Source organism: Fusarium musae, chromosome 3 (genome assembly GCF_019915245.1).
Source record: "Fusarium musae strain F31 chromosome 3, whole genome shotgun sequence".
In the NCBI taxonomy this organism is placed as follows: domain Eukaryota; kingdom Fungi; phylum Ascomycota; class Sordariomycetes; order Hypocreales; family Nectriaceae; genus Fusarium; species Fusarium musae.
Window position 1 is genome coordinate 3,989,144 of NC_058389.1, and position 15,554 is coordinate 4,004,697.

At 48.9% G+C, this 15,554-nt stretch overlaps 4 protein-coding genes across 4 annotated transcripts; 2 read left to right on the forward strand and 2 right to left on the reverse strand.

The window, feature by feature from the left end:
• Positions 1 to 18: 18 nt before the first annotated feature.
• On the reverse strand, positions 19 to 1,506 carry J7337_004657 (uncharacterized protein; the record flags this gene model as incomplete). The annotated part of the gene is made up of 1 exon (XM_044822349.1): positions 19 to 1,506. One exon carries the CDS (start codon positions 1,504 to 1,506, stop codon positions 19 to 21), a length of 1,488 nt encoding a protein of 495 aa, XP_044683682.1.
• Positions 1,507 to 7,044: 5,538 nt separating this feature from the next.
• J7337_004658 (uncharacterized protein) lies at positions 7,045 to 10,053 on the forward strand (the record flags this gene model as incomplete). The annotated part of the gene is made up of 6 exons (XM_044822350.1): positions 7,045 to 7,183; positions 7,254 to 8,162; positions 8,219 to 8,840; positions 8,892 to 8,954; positions 9,007 to 9,655; positions 9,709 to 10,053. The coding sequence occupies 6 exons, from the start codon at positions 7,045 to 7,047 to the stop codon at positions 10,051 to 10,053; spliced, it is 2,727 nt and encodes a 908-aa protein (XP_044683683.1).
• A 413-nt stretch (positions 10,054 to 10,466) lies between these two features.
• On the reverse strand, positions 10,467 to 11,693 carry PUP2 (proteasome component pup2; the record flags this gene model as incomplete). Its single annotated transcript, XM_044822351.1, has 3 exons — positions 10,467 to 10,640; positions 10,695 to 11,282; positions 11,673 to 11,693. 3 exons carry the CDS (start codon positions 11,691 to 11,693, stop codon positions 10,467 to 10,469), a joined length of 783 nt encoding a protein of 260 aa, XP_044683684.1.
• A 408-nt stretch (positions 11,694 to 12,101) lies between these two features.
• On the forward strand, positions 12,102 to 14,986 carry J7337_004660 (uncharacterized protein; the record flags this gene model as incomplete). Its single annotated transcript, XM_044822352.1, has 3 exons — positions 12,102 to 12,495; positions 12,628 to 14,507; positions 14,564 to 14,986. 3 exons carry the CDS (start codon positions 12,102 to 12,104, stop codon positions 14,984 to 14,986), a joined length of 2,697 nt encoding a protein of 898 aa, XP_044683685.1.
• Between the last annotated feature and the right edge of the window lie 568 nt (positions 14,987 to 15,554).

Genomic DNA, 15,554 nt, shown 5'->3' on the forward strand with positions numbered 1-15,554 from the left:
TCTCTTTGCTGGTTGTCTTTACCGGATCTTGTAGACGCAAGGCTTCAGGACAGAAGCCTCGTTAACTTCAGGCTGCTCATCGATGGGATCTATCCTGCGAATAATGCCCCTCTTACCCTTGGGGGCCTCCTGCTCCTTGACATGCTTTCCCTTTGTGGGCGATGCTCCTTTAATAAAGTGCATCTTGACAAACATCTTGTTGGACAGATCGATGGCCTCTCGATCGCCCTGAAGAACAAAACCGCGTGACCTGAGCACCTCGACGAACGCTGAAACGTCTGTCTCACGGCGACGATCATCCATACCGTCAACCTCTACGGCCAGATCCTCATCATGCTCAGCATCGTTATCAGCACCCTTCTTGCCTTTCTTGCCAGCCGTTGCGTTCTTCTTGCGGTTGCCAACACTGTGGGTTACAGGGGCGTTCTTATTTCGAATGGGACCAAAGCGGCTCTTGATCTCAGCAACCCAGAGCTCACCCTTCCAGTGGAGAATACGGTAGGCCTCCTCGATGAAATCAACCCAATTGGTGCCCATCAGAGCAAGACAAAAGACAGCGACGTTGACGGAGCCATCAGCAAGAGGCAGGTTGGCGATATCAGCCTTAGTGACTAGAGGACTTGGGCTCTGGAGATCGTAGCTTTTGACATTGACCTTGAGTTTCTTGCCATCCGACTGGAGAGCCTCTGCAAGACGAGCATCACCACAGCCAAGATCAGCGATAGTACACTCTTGTTGTGTACGAGGTAGCGGTGTCTTGGACAATGGCGCAGGAGGAGCTCCAGGTTTGCCTTTGCCTTGTTGGCGGACCTTGCCGCGTGTGCGGATATCCTTGAGGAAGCTGTCGACGGGGTTCTCAGGCCAGACCTTGACCTGGCGACGGAAACCTTCATGGTACTCGTCGAACATCTCGGGGGACTCATCGAAGAGACTGAAAGCCTCCTCGGAGGGGCGGGTGTAGAGTGTCTCATTGAGGTGGCGGAATCGTGCTGAGATGAGCTTCTCTCTCATAGAAGCTTGTAGGGGAGTGAGCTTGGGAGGAGCAGGAGGTAGAGATGCTGCCTTTGCAACGACAGCCTTTGCTGGTGAAGTGGTGGTTTCTGTTGAGCCCTCGGTAGACTTTTGTTTTTGCTTCTGCTTTTTATCCTTCTTCTCCTTCTTAGGCTTGGGCTTCTCATCATCACCGCCCTCCTTAGCCTCCTCAACCTCCTTAACCTCCTTCGTCTCATCGCCCTCCTTCAGCTTCTCATCCTCACCATCCTTGGCCTTCTTCTGCTTCTTCTGCCTCTTGGCAGCCTTTTCAGACTTGAGCTGCTCAGTCTTCTTTCCCTCAATCACAGACTCCCATAGATCAGCGACAGTTGAAGCTGTGACATTCTCAGTAGCGTTGTTGTTGCGCTTGCGCTTATTGGACTTTTTGCCGGGCGCGCTGTTATTATTGTTCTGGCCGGGGGCCTCAGACTTTAGGCCCTCCGCTGAGACGGACCATCCTGGAACAGCAAACATTTTTTGATTGGAAGTGATTAAATGCTTGGTTGTGGTGACGAGTTTGATGCTGATGAAGTTTGGCTTGATAAATTTCGTAGATCTGAATTTTTGCTGGAGGTACGTACCTTAAAGTCTGGGCACCTCAGATCCGCATATGGTCCGTGCACCTGCCACATTTGGATGCTAACGAACGTCACTCAACAAGGCAGTATCATTCAAGCTTGAAGGACAACGACTTCCATTTTAACCTCTAGGTATGTTACCTGTGATATTATTCTAGTATCGAAATAGTTGTTTAAATTACGCATCAATCTATCGATGATAGCAGAATCTTCATTTTCGTAACTGAGCATCCTTAGCTGACAGGAGTAGCAGAACAATTTTTACCAAGTTCTGACTTTCTAAGGACCAAGACATAATTTCACGAATAGATCTCTTGAGAAATGTCCCATTTACTCATGTAAACATGGTGTCTTCCGAGCGGGATTCACTGTCCGTATCCCCGATGCTCAAGGTCCTCCACCCAAAATGATGGAATGCTCGCTTGTGTAATGAGACAACATGATCCGCAGTCCTTGTACAGTTTGGGGGTTTGAAAGCTCCTAAGTTACTTACTGGAAGTTGGTAAGACTGTGAAAGGGAATAATTCGAGTGGTGCGGTTGTAATTCATGCTGACCAACAACACCCAGGCCAACCAATACCCTACGAAGCATCAATATCCATGAATCCTTAGTTCTGGTCTGAGATAAGCTAGGTATGATAGTGAAAAGAGACCACAGAGTCTTGTAACGGATTGGCTCTTTCAACCTTACGCCTATCGTTGCGCACGAATCATAGCATCAACTGCATATTGTGTCCTTCGAGAAGCGGCTATACGCAGATGTTGACTCGCAGCTGGTATCATTGCATTATTTAGTCACAGGACACACACATAGGGACACCGAAGCATTGCGGTCCGCCCTGCGTCTGCGGCATTGAACATTTCGACAAGCCCTTGAGGGCATGAGTTCCGACCTACGACTACGCCCAAGGACATGCAGTCCTATGAATACCGAGAATCGCTAACCCCGGGCTCCTTTGTGAATGCCTCATCTGAACACGAGAAACATGCTTAAGAGGCATCGGGGTCGTGGTTCGCAAGATCATAGGTGGCGCTGTCCACTTTGAAGATTTCACTGGGCACAACAGTTTCATGCCCATGAATAGAAGGCTGCGATGCCGTGACATCAAGCTTAGAAGAAGCTGTGCCAGAAGCACTCACAGTTAATGATCAAAGAAAGCTGATGTCGTGATGATACTACAGATCAACAGCGTGGTGCGGTCCCTCGATCCGATTGCCTGAATACTGAACTGAAGCACCATGACACCTACAAATTGTCCCTAAGGACTCTTGCGTAAGGCCAGGTGCACATCCAAAGTTCGTACTCGTGGAACGAACACGCAGAGCACGAGGCACAGGTATACCTAACCGTAGGCCTCCAGACACCTTTGTCGTCACGACGTTATTTTAGAGGTGCCTGTACAACGACTGCAACAGCGGAATAGAGACACTCTTCAACGCCGAATTCTACTCAAGAATCTTAGACATGTCTCTATCGCTGCTCGCAGACAACTTTAGTCGATTTAGGGCGAGGACCTCCATGGGGTTCAACACCGAAGAAACGAAAGTCCAGCGCCGGGGATCACGGCATGATAGGCAACAAGGACGAGCTTCCAATGGCGATCAAAGCCGGAATGAGACCAAACCTATAGATGATACAGAGAACCTTGAGGCTACGCAAAGGCAGTGCGTTCTACTGTGCAATGATCATTGTCGTACCTTGGTGAGAGACATAAGAGACTCTAGACAATAGGCAAGACGGGAAACGAAGGGTGTGCAACGCCGTGCTCTGCTTGTGTGACACCAAGGTCCCTACCTTGGCTAGCTGATATTTGCGTCAAGAGTTGGCCCATGATCACAAGGATTGGATGTTAATGGGTGTTGGTTACAATTGTACAGAGAAACCCAGAGCCTGGTATGGATGGACTGAACAATCGAGAAATACAGGACAGAAACGTTCACCGACCAACGGTTGGACTCACCTGACGGCCCAACGGGCTTGTTATCGGTTGATATCGGGAAAAGGGAGAGGCTTAGACTGTTGACGCTGTGTAACAAACATGAAGATGAAGTTAGTAATTGTGTCCATCGTAATAAGGTTGGATTTCCGTTATGGCAGCCGTTCGTTCGAAGGCTTCGGCGGACGGGAAAAGAGGAACCGTCCGAGAAGAGCCCGACCGTAAAGTTAACGTTAGTCTAGAAGAAGGAGGAGAAGGATTTTGGGTGCGAGATTGCAGTACCAAGTTAGATTGCCCCCTTTTTCTAAAAAAGTCATCTCAATAACAAGAGCTCAAGGGGGGAGGGGATGTTTAGGATGTACGTGAGAGGGTGTGATGGATGGTAGCAGCCAGGTCGTCATGGTGAGCCTCATTTAGGGCTGGGAATGCCCAAAATAAGAATGGAAAATGGCTGAGTTACTCCGTAGATACGATAGAGTCAGACCCAGCCTGTGCCGTAGACTTCAATCGTACTCAGATAGACGCGAGCTGTCAAATACAAAAAGATCTTGGAGTTCAGCTGAGATCGGAATTGTTGGGCGTAATAGAGTTGAGACTTGAAGCTAAACGCTGATTTCTTGACAATAGCGTCTTTTTTTGGCGTTGTTTCAACTGATATCATGGTGTAGTCGACGTATGTATTGTCTCCTTGACAACAAACTGGTCGATGTCATTGAGTGGCCATTATCTGTATGTCCAGTTGATAAATTCACTTGTGATTAATGAGATATTGAGTGATATATGTTGCTATTTGCATCACTCTCCGTTCCACGACGGGATTTGCACTGGACTAACTGAGTTCTGCAACTCACAGGCCTTATTACACATTGGAATCCACTCCCACGCTAATTTATAAGACAATTTGTGCTCTACCGGCGGTACTTGTATCAGTTCTTGTCTCTTGGGAGCAAAGGAGGGAACTGTGATGGGCTATTGGTGTCTTTGCCTTTTAGCGCCTGTGCCTCAAGTCCAAGTCCAAGCCCAAGGCTCCAAGCCATTTGAAGAGATATGACGAAGCGGCAGTTCCCCCCCCTTCCCAAGCGCGGCTTTGAAACCCCTTCTCAATGCTACAGTACGGCACAGTACAGCAGCGTATTTGGTATCGGTCGGCATCTGGGACATCTCACCCGGAAGGTCTTGTCCTTGTTAGTCTCTTGAGATGACTTGATCTGTTTGGCTCAGTGGTGATCCCTGTCCATTTGCTAAAAAAGCAAACTACCTCAGAAGAGAGATGCCGATGTTGATCACTTTGTCTGTGCCTGTGATTGCTGCAAGGACTTGGGTAGTTTGCTCTCTAGGTAGACTTTTGAGTATGTATGCTACTGACATGATTTATTACAGATTTCTTTGTCAGTTCTTTTTCTCGAGTGGTGCAACAGTGTCCTTTTTCTCTCTCTTTCATTTTTCAACTCGAGATATCATCATCATCATTACAGAAACAAGGCGGACTCAAGTCCTTTGCTGTGCCTCAAAGGTGCTGCTGTTGATCATCCATCCTCGTCTATAAAAAGCAAGTTGATGATGATGATGATGATGGTCACCGAAAGAACCTAGGGCTTTTTGTATGTTGGATCATATTCAGGCAAAACTACAAAATTTGGTGTCTCTCCATTGCATTGCATTTGCATTTGCTTCTTCTGGTGATACCCACCCCTAGACAGGCTAGACTAATCCTTACCTAGCTACCCTTGTTGACCTGTTGCTTTGACTCTGCTTTTTCTGCCTCAGACAGACTCATCAGATGCTCGCTCAGATCTAATTTTGATCTGGGGTAAAAGGCAGAATTAGGAAGTTGCCGGCATATCCACCGGGGCCCTCGGCACCTTTTTCTCTCTCCTCTCTCTCCACTGAGTCCACTCGATGGATCTTTCATCAGCTTTTGGTCTGCCTCTACTGTAGCTACCACTGTACGGCCACTGCATTGTACCCTGCTATTCTTTTACTCCGTGATAGGCTCATCACCTGAAGTGAGAGACCTAACGCAGCTTACCAGTACCGTAAACCGGGTTCTTGTATTCTAATCTAGAGCTTCCTATTATCTGATTGGGCCCCGGCATTTGGGGATCACTGCACTGTGTAAGAAGACATGGAAGTGCGCTATGAGACCTCTAGACTAACGTTAGAGCCTACCAATTTACCTATGCCCAGGCCCTATCACCCATCACCGGAAAGAGCCCAACAAGGAGCCCCCTCCCCACTAGAGTACACTACAACACGGGGAGAATCACCACAAACATCCATAAACCCCATCCATCCACTCCACCACCGTCCGACCTGGTTGCCGCATATAGTTATCCTATCTTTGACCTCTCTTTTCGTTTAAATCCAACTTGGCCCTAACAAGCTACTTCTCCCCAATCTCTTGTCGGCCTCGGCACTTTGGTGACTTATCTCCTCCAGTATCTCCGGCTTCCGTGCTGCGCTGCCCTTCCTCGGCCCTTTCTCGTTCCTCGCCAAATCACTTTACTACAAACCTGGACACTTTTGGGAAATCATCATTTACTACTACAGTCGAACCAACTAAACCCCTCTTTCTTCCTCGCGGCCAGACGTAGATGATCTGTCTGTCTGTCTCTTTGGCTATAAAAAGAACCCAAGGGAGATAAACCATACAATATCTATTATAAGAGACAGCGGGTCAAACTAAGAGACAGCATATCCTAAGCTCACTGTTCACCTCGCAGATGGGCAAGACAAAGCACTGAGCACAAGTTCGTCATCTAAGGTATCTAGTCCTGACCCGCAGTTGGGAGTGAGTCCCTGTCGCCGGCCATACTTCAACCCACAAGGGGACCAACAACAGAACAAAACAGATCAGACCCCAGGCCATACCATACCAGACCAGACAAGTTCTCGCTCCGACGGCCCAGTTGAATTGGCAAACCGCCGACTCTCGAGTTACACAAGCATGTTTCAGTTGCTCCATTACCTGCCTCCAGAAGCTTCCCATAAGTCAACTGATAGACGGCTCACAGGCCCTGGGCCGCTGTCTTGTTCTACTCTACGCTCTGCTCTGCCTCTGCCTTCTCTTCTGGCCTTCTCTTCCGCAATCCTTGGCCGAACTACATCACTTCTTCTCCCACTTGAGTCAATCCCATTGTATGCAACCTCCCGTTTCCTACTCTCGATATCCCAAGTTATATTTCTGCATCCATTTATGTCTCCCGCCCCAATTTGTAATTCCTTTCTAGTTCCATTCGCCATTTCCTTGTCCGTCCTGATCAATTTGACTCTAACTTCTAGCGAACAGCGTCTAAGACCACTTCAGTCGGCATTCCATTGTTCGTTCCTCTGCAAAATACAACTAGTGCCGTTCGATAATATGGCTTAAGATTCAAGCTTGAACCACAGACTTTCACACTCATCAACGTCATGTAAAATTGCCACTCAACATAGAGACTTGTGCGGATCGAGAATTACTTAGAACCTGTGTACTGTGTTTCCTCCCTCCCCTCATCATGGATCAAGAAGCTGGATCGTCGTCTGCATCTGCGAACCAAAAGGTCCCTGCAAACTCCAACCAGCAGGATGAATCAAGAGAAGAGGCAGACCGCAAAAGGAATAATATTCGCAAAAGGACAAAGACCGGATGTTTAAGTGAGTCGACCCATCTCCCCCTTGTAAGTGTGACTCGAGAACAACGATACTAATGCAAGCTTGACAACAGCTTGTCGCAAGCGTCGAATAAAATGTGACGAAGGAAGGCCGATATGCAACAATTGTATCAAATCAAAGCGCCATTGCGAGGGCTACAACCAACGTGTTGTCTTCAAGGACCCTATGGGTGCCATACAAGGAGGCCCTTTTGGACCTGCTTACTATCCTCCTGGATCTGCGCATCTTGTCCCCCACTTACAAGCGAAGACGTCTCAGGGCCCATTACCCATGATTGCTCCTAAGCCACCTGCTTTTGGATATCATGGACACCAACCGGCACCCTACGGGCATTATGCTCATGCACAAGGAGCCATGCCTTCAAATCCCTACGATTTTAACACCCCATCAATGCCTCATCAATATCACCAACCGAATGATATGATGCCTCCCGACCCTCCGATGGGTTATCCAAAGCCGCCCCCTGACGCTCGACAACACTATGAGGGACCTCCTTTCAATGGACAAGATGGTCAGCCCTACGCCGGTAGCAACCAGCTGGGACCTGTTGCCATTAAGAGAGAAAGGATGGAGGAGCTGAACCACAGAGTACCTGAACCTGACTTCGACTATGACGACTATGAAATGCCGGAGGATGATGCTTCGATGGGTGAATCAGACGATGAGATTCAAGATCCTCGCCAAATTCTTGGACCTGTCATGAAGCAGTTCAATGGAACGTGGGACACAAACGGCACACGAGTCCGGACCTTTTCTACCTTTGCTCAATGCAATATTCTCTCTGATTATACAGCTACAGCTCGAATAACCGAACTCAAGGATCCTGCAATGCTGCAGATCTTTATGCACTTTATCCAAGTTACCGGTCCAAGCATGTCATTGTATGAAAGACATCCTTTTGATCATACTGGCGAGAACTCGTTCGACCCAACCCCGAAAGGGGCTAATAATCTTTGGAGTTGTAAGTCACATTACTCTTCATGACAGCATTAATATCTGTTATTAACTATTACCAAGACACTTTCCCCGTCATATCTTTGAACCACCCCGCGCTGCTTCACTCTATGCTTGCCTTGGGTGCCTTGCAAATAGCCAAGCTGCAAAACATACCAGCCACAGCTGCAATGAAACACTATCACCTGGCAATCCGCCGAATAGCTCGAAACGTCAACACACCCCTCAGACGAACACAACCTGCAACGGTAGCCGCGACACTGCTGTTGTCGTATTTTGAGGTGTGGTCGTCGGATCATACTAAATGGTGTAATCACCTTCTTGGAGCCAGAATCTTGTTTAGCGAAATACCCCTAAGACAAATGTCACGGAAATATCTGCCAGTCAAGCGTTACAAGCAGGCAGAAAAAGACGCCCAGAATCAGAACCAAATGGACAGCTTCTTCCCGGGTCTGAGTATCCCCTCTCAGAGCGAACTCAATGACCTGGATTACAGCCTGTTGCAGGCAATTTCGGGCCAGCATATAACGGCAGAAGATTATGGACTGGGAGAAAAACAACCAATCGACCTATCTCAGACGGTGACCGATAGAGATATCGAGCACTATGAGAACATCCGAGATTTATTCTGGTGGTATTGCAAAATGGATGTGTATCAGAGCATGCTGGCAGGTACCAGACTCTTGTAAGCCCCCTTCACGCGTTCTTCTTTCGATCGTGAAGCTTACTGTTACAGCATGAACTACGAATCTTGGTCTCAGTGTCCGCCCAGAGCACCAATTTCCAAACTTGAAGCTATGTAAGTGGGATTCACCATATATATCCGATTGCTGCTAATGCGTGGTTCACAGATATGGATCGTATGATCATCTTATGCTTTTACTTGGCAGGCTTGCAGATTTCTCTTCAAAGGATGTTTCAAGAAAACGAAAAGCAAGTCTCGCCAGGGGACCTCCTCCTGGAGCTAGTGGCAGTTCACCACCATCATTTCCTGGTATTGTTCCTACGGATGGAAAGTTCCATGTCCCAAGAGGCTTTACACCACCTCGTGAGACATCACCGCAGAGTGACTCTACAGATGACCATGATGCAGACGCAAGCTACCAGGCTGCCCTCGAAGAGTGGGAGTCCATCAAGCGGGGCTTTGAAGCATATGAGAGCAGCCTAGGACCAGAGTTTCAACCGCTCAAGCCAGAGTTCTCAGACAAACGGGACTCGCCATTCGGAATGACGATGCAATATCGAACGTTTTCTGTTGCTGGAATCTGGATGAACTTTTATATGGGCATGATAAATCTTGTTCGATGCCACCCTTCGATGCCTCCTGCGGCGATGCAAGCAGCTGGCATGTCAGCACGACAGACAGGTCCATATTCGAACAAACTGGGCAGAATAGCGGCTGGCTTGTCGGAGGATGTCTCACAGGCCACGGAGATCACAACTCTTGTCAGTGCTGCGTTCATCGAGAGTTGCTTCTGCCTTTTTGTAGCAGCGATTGAGGTATGTTCGCCAGTCACAGACATTTGACAAGACAACTCATTAACACTTGTTAGTACCAGGATGAGAAACAGCGGCATTGGGTGATACGTCACCTACGGGACATCACTCGATTGACGGGCTGGCAATCAGCAGAACGTATTGCCACTGGATGCGAATCCTCTTGGATCAAGGCGGCGCAGCTTGGTCGCGGTCCTCCGTACCAACGTGCCCCAGAGGCCGAGCCAGTGCCTGTCGCAAGGTGGCAGAACCCACGGCAGATCGATCGATTCATTCACGAAGTCGAGACAGGCGAAGTTCGTCGTATCCAAATACCCAAGGCAGAGCGGGCTTCGCTTGCAATGGGCCTGCTCAGTGTTGAGCGAGATCTCGAATTTCTCGATCTTAAGGATGACAATTAAAGCTGGGTATAGCATGATCTGGCGTGTTATATGCTATGGATACCATGTTTCTGGAGCTTTTTATAATGCAGCGTATGCTCTGCTTTTTGGTTAGTGCCTCGAATATCAAGTTCAGGTATCGTTTGGCGATTTGGAAAACCGGAGAGAAGGGACGGAAGCAATATTCACGATATTCGTTTGACTTCAAGAAGCGTTGGAAGTGTAGCGGAACCACAGTTGGCGAGTGACCCTACTACATTAATGATACATAATTCCGGCCCTCTTCTTGTGAGGCCCTCAATGTTTTGGCCGAAATCTCCGTGAAAACATCGCCCGATGAGCTAGCTTGTGGTGGTTTGTATGCTCGTCAATAACCCGAGAGTGGGTTTCTCTTGTGTCTATTCGTAATTTCTCTTGATTCATGAGTAACATCCTTAGTTGGCCGGCAGTCGCTCCACGACTGTGGCCATCTCCTCATCTGTGTATATTCTGAAGCCCTTCTCTTTGGTCACGCTGGCCAACTGCACGTTCTTGGCATCGAGCTTCTCCTCCATGACCTGCTTCAACGTCTTGAGAACAAGGGTCTCTGCGTCTGTGAGCGTCAAAGACTATGAACACGTCAGTTTTGCTGCCTCTAAATGGCTGTATCTCTGTGAATGTACCTTGTGGTATTCGTTCTGTAGCTCAGCCTGAGCGCCTTCGGAACCGGAGCCAATAGCCTTGGCGTCGTAGCGGTAAAAGGTACCACTGGGCTCAGCGTGGAACAGTTGAGGACCATCCTCGTCAAAGCCAGCGATGAGCAGAGCCACGCCAAAGGGGCGACTCATGATAGTCTCCTCACCATCAGCACCCTCACCGAAGCGCAGGGCAAGATCGCAGATGGCCTGGGTGCAGCTCTCGACACGGAGGGGCTCGTTGTAGTTGAAGGCGTGGGACTGGCTCTCGACACGGGCGTGCTCGACCATGGAGCGGGCATCGGCCTGGAGACCTGACATGGCGCAGCCGATGTGGCGGTCGATCTCGACGATCTTCTCGACGGAGGAGGTCTCGAGGAGGGTCGAGGTGACTCGCTTCTCGACGCCGAGGATGACACCCTCGGATGTGGCTACGCCGATGGCCGTGGAGCCGAGCTTGATGGCCTCGAGAGAGTATTCGACCTGGAAGAGACGACCTTCAGGGGAGAAGGTGTTGATGCCTCGGTCTGGCGCAGATGTCAGTTTTTGTTCTGAGCATGAAGAGCATTCATTCGGCTTCAGGGGGAAGAGGTGAACATGCCGTATTCAGATCTTGCCATAAACATCCTGGCGGTTTGTGTGTAGTGGTGACAGCTAGGCTAGAGGAGGGCGGAAGATTTCCTGGTATATGAAGAGACCGAGTTCGTAGATAGAACTGTCCAAGCCAATATGACGAGTTGAATTCGTGGACGAAAAGTCGAATTGCCTGCTGAGTAGTCGAGAGTGGGAAGGCTGAGGCTGAGGGGGAGAGAGCAAGTCAATGGATGGATGATGGGAGTGAGGATGCGAGCTCTGGTGGAGTTGCAGGCAAGCAGTCCGCCTACGTAGCCGCGCTGCACACTACCTCAGGTAGGTAACTAACGTTTGGAGCTGGAGCCTTCTGTAGTTGCTGAGCCACAGTTTCACCGCCACAATCCAATTGGACATGACGATAATAGTAGAGGCTACTTCTACGGCTATAGCTACGATCTATATCTTAGCAAATCTCTATCTGGTTATAGCGTTGGATTGCTGTTATGATTACTTGATAGAAAGATAAATAAATACGGAGGATTTTGTATGATTTAAAGCACAACAGCTACTAGCTAGGTACTTATACCTGTACTATATTGTTTACCTAGGTAGCTGTATGTACCCCACGTCGCGTTGGAACTCGTCGCGCAATTCGATTGGGCACAAACACTTACAGCTCCCCCAAATCAACAACCTCTATAATACTAGGCCTGAGCTGACTAGAACTACCACAACCACAACCACAACCAAACTCTCTCCCACAACCTTCGCAAGAGAAACATCACCACAAGTTTCTCTTTTCAGATGTAGCCCGGCCATACAATGGCTTCCGGCGCACCACGAGCATCGGGCCGAACCAGCGCCAACGATTATCGCGACGAAAGGCCCCGCGTATCGACCAACCTCAAGGGCGAGCGCTCCGATTCTCGCAAGGGTCCTCCTCCTTCAACGACCCAGTCCAATTTCTCAAATGTTCATAAACGATCTGCTTCAGGGAACCCGAGGACATCCAGTCGCAATGAGGAGGAGCGCCGCTTTGAGACGAGGAGGGTGACGGAGCGTACCTTTGAAGCTCACCTCGAGCGTGCAGTCCCGAGAAATACGAGTCCAGAACGATCACATCGACGAAATGCGCCTTCAGAGAGTAGAGCTACGTCGAAAGCACCTAGACATGATACTCCTGAAGCTCGGCAGTCGAGAGCTGAGACTCCACTGGGTCTGTCTCTACTCTCCAAACCAGCCTCAAGGCCCTGAAACTGACAATCTGAAGCACCATGGAACCCCGAAGTAACCCTCCTACCACACACAACAGCTCCTCTAGCCTCACGAATATCAATACCTCCTCTAGCGTCGACCGTACCTCAAGCTCCTCAACCGAAACCTCTAGGCGAACTGAGCTTGGAGCTACAAGAAGCTGCTATAGTGGAGGATCTACTCTTTGTATTCATGGGATATGAAGGACAGTACATCAGATTCGCCAAAGGATACAACCCGAACGAGGAGAGAGACAGATTATCTGGACCAAGCTTCAGAACGTTACCTGGCCTTGACCCAAGTCTACAGGACCTAACACAGTCAATGCTCAAGATGGCAACATATTATTCTGCCCTAGAAGCTTTTGTCGATGTCCAGAGTCGGGAAGAGTTTGGTGCAGTGAACCATGCTCTTTGCGCATCAATACGCAAGTTTCTACACGACTATCTAGTCATGATTGCACAGCTCGAGACGCAGTTCCTCACCAGCGACACTTTCACTGTTCATGTGCTCAACATTCATACCATGTCCACGAGCCAGATGATGTTGCAGTTATACTCACTTGCCCACGAGCTACTCAAAAAGAACGCTCTTCTCGATGATGAAACCGATGAATCTGAAGATAGTGCTGACGATTTTGAAAACATCCTCGAGACACTTCGAGATGGAGGCGAGTTGGTACCAGGCAACATGACAGGCAAGAAGATTTGTAAAGGTGGCGTGGTTCTCGGTCTAATCACAAAACGCCTCGAATCTTTATCAGGCGATCCTTCAGCTCGAGCGTTGTTAACGACATTGTTGCGGGACGCCAGCAAACCTTACATGGTTATGCTTAACGAATGGCTTCATCATGGTGGAATCCATGACCCTCATGCCGAGTTCCTCATCAAGGAACAGAAGAGCATTAAACGTGAGAGGTTGGAACAAGACTATACTGATGAATACTGGGAGAGGAGATACACAATACGGGATCACGATGTTCCTCCACAACTCGAGGGTGTCAAGGACAAGGTTCTATTGGCGGGCAAGTATCTCAACGTTGTCCGCGAATGTGGCGGCGTCGATGCGAGCAAAGTCTCAAAGGATGTCCCAGCTTCTTTCGACGACAACCGCTTCCTCGAAAACGTCAACAATGCCTACGCTCACGCCAACGAATCTCTCATGCAACTCCTCCTCACAGCTCACTCTCTACCTGCTCGTCTACGCTCTCTCAAGCACTACTTCTTCCTCGATCCCTCAGACTACTTCTCCTATTTCCTCGAGCTGGGCGCCTCAGAGTTGCGCAAACCCGTCAAGTCTGTTAACACCGGCAAGCTGCAATCTTTGCTGGATCTCGTCCTGCGTCAGCCCGGCAGTCTTGTCTCTCTTGATCCGTTCAAGGAGGATGTCAAGGTTGAAATGAACGAGATTGTTCTCACAAAGGCCCTGCAGCGTGTTGTCAACATCACAGGTATCGAGCAGGGAGAGGCACTCCAGCCTGTTGCTAATCAGCCTGTTGAGAACGATAAGAACGCTGTTGGCTTCACATCCCTGCAACTAGACTACTCCGTCCCTTTCCCTGTCTCACTCGTCATCAGTCGAAAGACAGTATGGCGATATCAAGCACTCTTCCGTTATCTCCTTTCACTCCGCTATCTTGAATCACAACTATCGACTACATGGCAAACACAGACTCGGGGTATCAGCTGGGCACACAAGGGTGCTTTGCGAAAACTCGAGATCTGGAAGCGACGTGTTTGGACACTTCGTGCGCGTATGTTGGTATTCGTACAACAACTCCTCTACTTTTGTACGGCTGAAGTCATAGAACCAAACTGGAACAAGTTCATGTCACGTCTAAAGACAGAGGATGAGCCTGTGGACTCGAGCTTAGGTGTACCAACACGGACTGTCGATGAGTTGATGCAGGATCATGTCGATTTTTTGGACACATGCCTCAAGGAGTGCATGCTCACCAATAGCAAGCTTTTGAGGGTAAGCCTTTCTCATACACCAGCCATTTCTCGTTCAGTATAGCTAATCTTTTACAGATCCACTCCAAACTCATGCAGACATGTACCATCTTTGCTGCCTACACAAACTGGCTCACTCGTGAGCTCGAAAAGTCAGATCCAGACCTATCAGGCAACAACAAGCCCCCTACTATGACAGCAGATCAATGGACGCGCTTCCAGATGACAAAGACGGTACAACGTGGCTCAACGTCAGCTCATCATGACACCTCTGCTGCTTCGGCGGGTAACGCTGAGGTAGATGCTCGCATTGACAATCTGTTCGAGATTATTCGTAAATGGGAGGGCAATTTCAGTCGACATCTGCAGATCTTGCTTGATGCACTGAATCACTATGCTGCCACCGAGACAGTGGTCTTGTTGAGTCTGTGTGCACGCTTGAGCACTGCGAATCAGGGGACAGAGTATGCTGGACTACGGCAAGAGGACGAGTCAACTTAGACTATGAGACTTGTTAGACAAAAGCCGATGGCAAAGGGGCGTTATAGAGATCAGTAGATTAGGATCACTGTCAAAATTAAGATACCACCAAACAACTTTTCAACCCTGACATGCACCTGATAATTCCCAAGGTCAAGGATCCACTGGAAAACTTGATTTCATTGTCTATATCGTGAGGCCCCATATTCCCATTGATCTCCCACTGAAAAGCCTATTTCCCCCAGGTACGCCATGCAGCAAATCCCAGGGTTGTATTTTTGTAGTGCCGCATGCACTCAACGCTTTGCCACTCCATCCCATTCCTATTCCCAGCCCATAATCCCATCCCGTAATGCAAAACGAAAATAAAGACCATCTCGTGAGAGCCAGGTGTATACCCTTGCCCGAGAACGAAGAACAAAAAAGAAGTAACCCGTCCCATGATGCCTGAGCGCTCACACTCAGGTTGATGCTACTCGAGCCCGAAACGACTCACTTCCAGTGAGTTGAGAAAAGGCCTCGCGAGAAGAGAACTAAGTAGATAAGGAAGAAAGAAGATAAACCGAAAACTCCTGTCTCATGCGGTCAT